Genomic DNA, 5,985 nt, shown 5'->3' with positions numbered 1-5,985 from the left:
GTCATTTAGGGACGTGCAAATCAAATGTTTTGAGAAATGCAGTGAGATACCACTTCACACTCACTATGATGGCTATAATCCAGAAAATAGAAAATAACGAGCCTCGGCAAGGATTTGGGGAAATTGGCATCCTCACACGTTGCCAGTAGGAGTATAAAATGGGGCAGCCCCCATGGAACACGGTTTGGCAGTTTCTTGAAAAGTTAGAGTTACCAGCAGTTCTACTGATGTTTGGACACATGTTCACACAAAAATGTGTATGTGAACATGAATGTTTATAGTGACATTATTCATAATAGCTAAAAAGTGGAAACAACCTAGATGTCTACCAGCTAATGAATGGATAAGCCAAATATGGTATAATCCATACAATGGAATATTATTAAGCCACAGAAAGGGATGAAGTACTGTTGATACATGCTACAACATGGGTGAGCCTTGAAAACATTTGCTAAATGAAAGAAACCGGACATAAAAGGCCACATATATGGAGCGTATGTATGATTCCATATATATGAACTGTCCAAAATAGGCAAATCCATAGAGACAGAAAGTAGATTAGTGGTTGTCTAATGCTTGGAGAGGTGGGGAATAGGGAAGGACAACAGGTAACTTCTGTTTAGGGTGATAGAAATGTTTTCGAATTAGATAGTGGTGGTGATTGTATAACCTTGTGAATATGCTAAATATTATAGTTTCTGGCCTGATTCCATTGAACTTGCATTTCTGATCACACATTCTTGATTTCTATGGTGCCTACAAGTTCCTGGCTGCTAGTATAGTAAGAGTAGAATAGAGAAATCAAGTTTATTGCTGACTTCTAACACAAAGGTAATTTTTAAATTAAAATGATAAAACAGAATCCCTTAGCAAATGTGATTTAACTTCTGAATTTCTGTTCCTTCTTTGTGTGATGTGCCCCTTCCCTAAGCAATAGGAACATGGTATCTTACTGTGGAGAAGAACAGTTTAAGAAGTGGTGAGGAAATTGCCTCAATAGGCATTTACTGTTCTTAACTCTGTAATCTGCTGGGCCAGCTGATGAGGACCAGAGAAGCAGCCTAATGCTCCTGGACAGCCGTTGGTGGAGGAAAGTTGTACCTCTTGGCAGGGTTTAGGGGTATTGGAATTCATTGCAAAAACAAAAGCATCATGGACCTTTGAAGGCTGGGCTGTAATGTATGTGCCAAAAACTTTATAATGAAATTTCACGCTTTATAAATGAAATTCGACGCCACGTGTAGAGGTAGAAGTGGACTCATTTAGTCTTCTAAGTAGCAGCAGCACTGTCTGGTTTCTTTTTGGATCATGCTCTTAGATGAATAAATTATTATATTCTGTATACTCAGTTTATGAAGCTGAAGTATATATGATACCAACAATGGAACTAAATCAAAATTTTTGATAAACTTCAGTTATTTGGAAAATTTTTCTCATGGAACTTTTTTTTTTTGAGACAGAGTCTGGCTCTGTTGCCTGGGCTAGAGTGCTGTGGCATCAGCCTAGCTCACAGCAACCTCAAACTCCTGGGCTCAAGTGATCCTCCTGCCTCAGCCTCCCGAGTGGCTGGGACTACAGGCATGCGCCACCATGCCTGGTTAATTTTTTTCTATATATATATTTTTAGTTGTCCAGATTATTTCTTTCTATTTTTTAGTAGAGATGGGGTCTCGCTCTTGCTCAGGCTGGTCTCGAACTCCTGACCTTGAGTGATCCACCCGCCACGGCCTCCCAGAGTGCTAGGATTACAGGCGTGAGCCACTGCGCCTGGCCCTCATGGAACTTTTGATTCAGGTATCATTGCAACTGTGAATTGCAATCGATTGAAGACAGAATCAATATGTAACACTGTCTCTTCAAAAGGATGACATTTTGTCTGTCTCTTCTACTCTTCCTAGGTTGTGTATTCTTCCTGTGCCTGGGGATCTTTTATATGTTTCGCCCAAACATCTCCTTTGTGGCCCCTCTGCAAGAGAAGGTGGTCTTTGGATTATTTTTCTTGGGAGCCATTCTCTGCCTTTCTTTTTCATGGCTCTTCCATACAGTCTACTGCCACTCAGAAGGGGTTTCCCGGCTCTTCTCTAAGTAAGTATTTGTGAAGTCCATATTTTGATCAGTGAGGTAGTAGGTTAGGGAAAAGCATCCAGAGTTGGCAGAATTCTTAATACCATCTGATGGGAACTTGTTTTCCCAATCAAAGAGCAACCCAGTTTGCCTTTTAGATGTTGTCGATAGCTCATTTCATGGGGGCTTAATTGAAACCTGTAATGGTCAGTAATTTATAGCATTAAATGGATTTCTTTGTTCTATCCTAGACTGGATTACTCTGGTATTGCTCTTCTGATAATGGGAAGTTTTGTTCCTTGGCTTTATTATTCTTTCTACTGTAATCCGCAACCTTGCTTCATCTACTTGATTGTCATCTGTGTGCTGGGCATTGCAGCCATTATAGTCTCCCAGTGGGACATGTTTGCCACTCCTCAGTATCGGGGAGTAAGAGCAGGTAAGAGCACGTGGAGGTTCTACACTGGACATGCATTTACTCACCAGTCATTTACTAAGGGTCTACTGTTTGCCAAGCATTATGCTATGTATTTTTGATGCAGAGATGAATAAATCATCATTCCTGTGGTTGAGGGGCTTTTAATGTAGTGGTGGTGGTGGTGGTGGTCTTCACTAGCTGTCTTTTTTTTTTTTTTAGCCTGGGCAACAGTCTCGCTCTGTTGCCTGGGCTAGAGTGCAGTGGCGTCAGCCTAGCTCACAGCAACCTCAAACTCCTGGGCTCAAGTGATCCTCCTGCCTCAGCCTCCTGAAGAGCTGGGACTACAGGCACATGCCACCACACTGGCTAATTTTTCTATTTTTAGTAGAGATGGGGCCTTGCTCTTGCTCAGGCTGGTCTCGAACTCCTGAGCTCAAACAATCTGCCCGCCTCAGTCTCCCAGAGTGCTAGGATTACAGGCGTGAGCACCGCGCCCGGCCTGGGAATGTTTTTTTACTTGAGCCATACACTGTCTAGAAGGCAGTAGCTCTGTAATCTTTGTAAAATAAACAGTAACTTCTCTTACTCTTTCAGCTTGCATGTACTGTTTGTAGTGATTGAGTCTTTTTGTTGTCATTTTTTGTTTTGTTTTATATTTTTATTTTAAAATGTATAATCTACTTAGATAAATAAGGCTTTACCCTCATACTCATTGTGTTCTTTTAAAGAAGATACCGTAAATCTCTTCTGATACAGGGGTAAAGGAGCTTGTTATATTTAGGATAATGCCTGTTTAGCTGGAGAGCATATGGAAAGCCAAAAGCCTTATTAAGGCACCGAGAGGTATGGAGTTAGCAGAGATGTTTTTATCTCCCACTGGACTGGGAACTCCTTGTAGCCAGGGCCCCCGTCTTCAATTTTCTGTTCTCAATGTCAAACCCAGTGCCTACCAAGAATGAACAAGCAGTATTAAAAGGAGTATTTTTCCTTATATCCTCTTCAAAAAAAACCCATTTAGTATTAAAATCCAAGTCTTTGGTCCACCTGCAGTTACAGTTACCTAGAAGGTTAGAAGTATTAATAGAATTAACTTCATGTTAATGACCACTGTCATAACACTCTGCCCTCTTCCTTTTTTTCTAAGTATTCGTATGAACAATGAGCAGTGGTCAGAGTGGCTTTCAGTAGTACTGTAGTGTTAAGCCTGCTTGAGCACATGAGATAAGACCGTCTTTGCTGAGTAGAGCTGAGCATTCTTCTATTTACATACATCCAAAGAACCAAGTTTCTGAGCCTTCGACTTAGCAAATGATAGACAAAACCATTAGCAGCATTTGCTTAGCATATAGAGGAAAAATAATAAGCGAAGGAACAGGATCATGATGATTTTTCTTTAGAGGAGTAGAGGTAGGAAATAGTTTCTCTTTAGGCCTGCTTGGATCCTGTCTTTTGTGAGATCAACATTGCCCTTTTCCTCTTGTAGCTGCCCATTTTATCTGTGAGTGTGCATCTGTGCATGTGTCTGCATCTATCACTGCACACCACCAACTTATTTGGTAATGTCTAAAGCAAGTAATAGACTCCTTGTCTGTTGAGAAAGTTACCAGGTGACAGCTTGTTTTGCAAGGTTCTTAACTCTGCGTCAAAATGTAGGAGCAGTTACTGGCTGAGGCGAGGAAGTCTTGTCTTGCTTTGGTTGACACACAGGTTTCAAAGTGGTTTTAGATCAGTGGACTTCAGACTTTTTTTGATCGTGACATTTTCTTTTATAACCCTAAACACGTGTATACGCACATAAGTTCATGTATATATAAATTACAGAACTTTTACAAAATAGTACTTAACCTTCCACTTGTGACACAGTCTGATACTCTTTATTTTATTCTAGTTCATTTAAAAAAATGCTGGTCGAGACTCAGCTAGTCGATCTTAGAACCTAGGTCATATCCAGAAGTTTGAGAATCACTGCTTTAGATGATTTTGAAGGCAGTGTGGCTGTGGCAGAGTGATTCTGACAGACTTCTGTGCTCGATGGCAGTGTTCAGCTCAGCACGGTGTCCCCCCTGCCCCCGTTAGGTCATTTGTTCAAGGCATTTTAAAAAATTTATTTTTAAGTACCCAATTATAAGTCATAGATTTAGATTACTATTAAAGGCATTTTCGCTTTGTGGCATCATCTGCCTCCCCAGGTTATCTGATCATTCGTTGCCTCCTTCACTCCAGGGATGTCTGTTGCTTCAAAGAGAAGATAAAATATATACAATTGCTCTGTATTGTAATCTGTATCTGTAAAAGGGCAGCATTTAGGGTGGTTTAGACAAACTCCTGGAGCTGTCCTTTCCTAAAACATTTAGCAACATAATTCTAAACCCTTGACGGCTTCTGGCTTATTAAGCTAAGTCTCTTTTAGCAGGAGGCTCCTTGCGTTTGTATAATAGATCGATCTTAGGAACATACCTGTCTCGTCTAGTGTGACAGTGTCCCAGAGTTTAAAGAGCCTTCTTTTTCCCTTAAAATAAGAAGCTAATTTTGCATCCTACTTTGAAACATTCAGTTTACAGAGGTGTTGTACTGTAATACTGACTTCTTCCTCCTTGCTTCTCTTCTGCATTTTTACTTCATTCTCTTCTTGTGATCCTTAGGAGTGTTTTTGGGCCTAGGCCTGAGTGGAATCATTCCCACCTTGCACTATGTCATCTCGGAGGGATTCCTGAAGGCTGCCACCATAGGGCAGATTGGCTGGTTGCTGTTGATGGCCAGCCTCTACATCACGGGGGCGGCCCTGTATGCCGCCCGCATCCCTGAACGCTTCTTTCCTGGCAAATGTGACATCTGGGTAAGTGTGACCAGGTGACTCAGTGTGTATACATATGTGGCTAGTGGGTTATTGGCATACTGTGAAGTGACGCAGTCGAAAAAGTTTTAGACTCAAAGTTGGGAGACTTGTCCCTACTTAGCTGTGTTTCACTGGACAGTAAGTACAATAGTAAGTAACATTTGTTGAGCTCTTGGTGCTCAGCACAGTGCAGAGTGCTTTACATAGATTACCTCAGTTAATACATTAGCCCTACAAGGGATAATATCAATAACTATTATTCGTGTCTTCATTTTACAGATTAGGAAACTAACGCTTAGGGAGGCTAGGCAACTTGTCCAAGGCACGTGGCTAGTAAGTGGTAGAACTGGAATTTGAATCAGGCTAGTTTTAATATCAGAGTCTGTGCTCCTTACACAGTAATGGAAAGTCATTTAGCCATTCTTTGTCTCAGTTTCCTCATTTATGAAATGAGGATGATGGACCAGAGTTCTACCAAAGTCCTTTTCGATACCAAAATTCAGTGATTGGTAATGAGAGACTGAGTATATGTATGTCTGGTGGGAGCAGGAGGCAGCGATAACTGGATTGTGATTAATGGTAAGAGAGAAGTAAGGAGAAGGAGAAAAAGAAAATATAAGAGACTGGCATAGATGGAAAATTGTATAACTAAAGAGGGCCTGAAACA

General features: G+C 41.0%; 1 protein-coding gene across 1 annotated transcript in view; it reads left to right on the top strand.

Moving 5' to 3' along the window:
* The first annotated feature begins 1,896 nt into the window (after positions 1-1,896).
* Positions 1,897-5,985, top strand: part of ADIPOR2 (adiponectin receptor 2) — an 8,686-nt gene continuing 4,597 nt past the window's right edge. The window contains exons 1-3 of the mRNA XM_012647481.1: positions 1,897-2,085; positions 2,316-2,503; positions 5,125-5,318. Of these exons, the coding sequence (XP_012502935.1) occupies positions 1,934-2,085; positions 2,316-2,503; positions 5,125-5,318 (534 nt within the window). The 5' untranslated portion in view covers positions 1,897-1,933. The remainder of the gene's footprint in view (positions 2,086-2,315; positions 2,504-5,124; positions 5,319-5,985) is intronic.

The sequence above is a fragment of the Propithecus coquereli genome, unplaced genomic scaffold, assembly GCF_000956105.1.
Source record: "Propithecus coquereli isolate 6110/MARCELLA unplaced genomic scaffold, Pcoq_1.0 Scaffold269, whole genome shotgun sequence".
NCBI classification, from domain to species: domain Eukaryota; kingdom Metazoa; phylum Chordata; class Mammalia; order Primates; family Indriidae; genus Propithecus; species Propithecus coquereli.
This window is presented reverse-complemented; position numbering and strand designations above follow the sequence as displayed.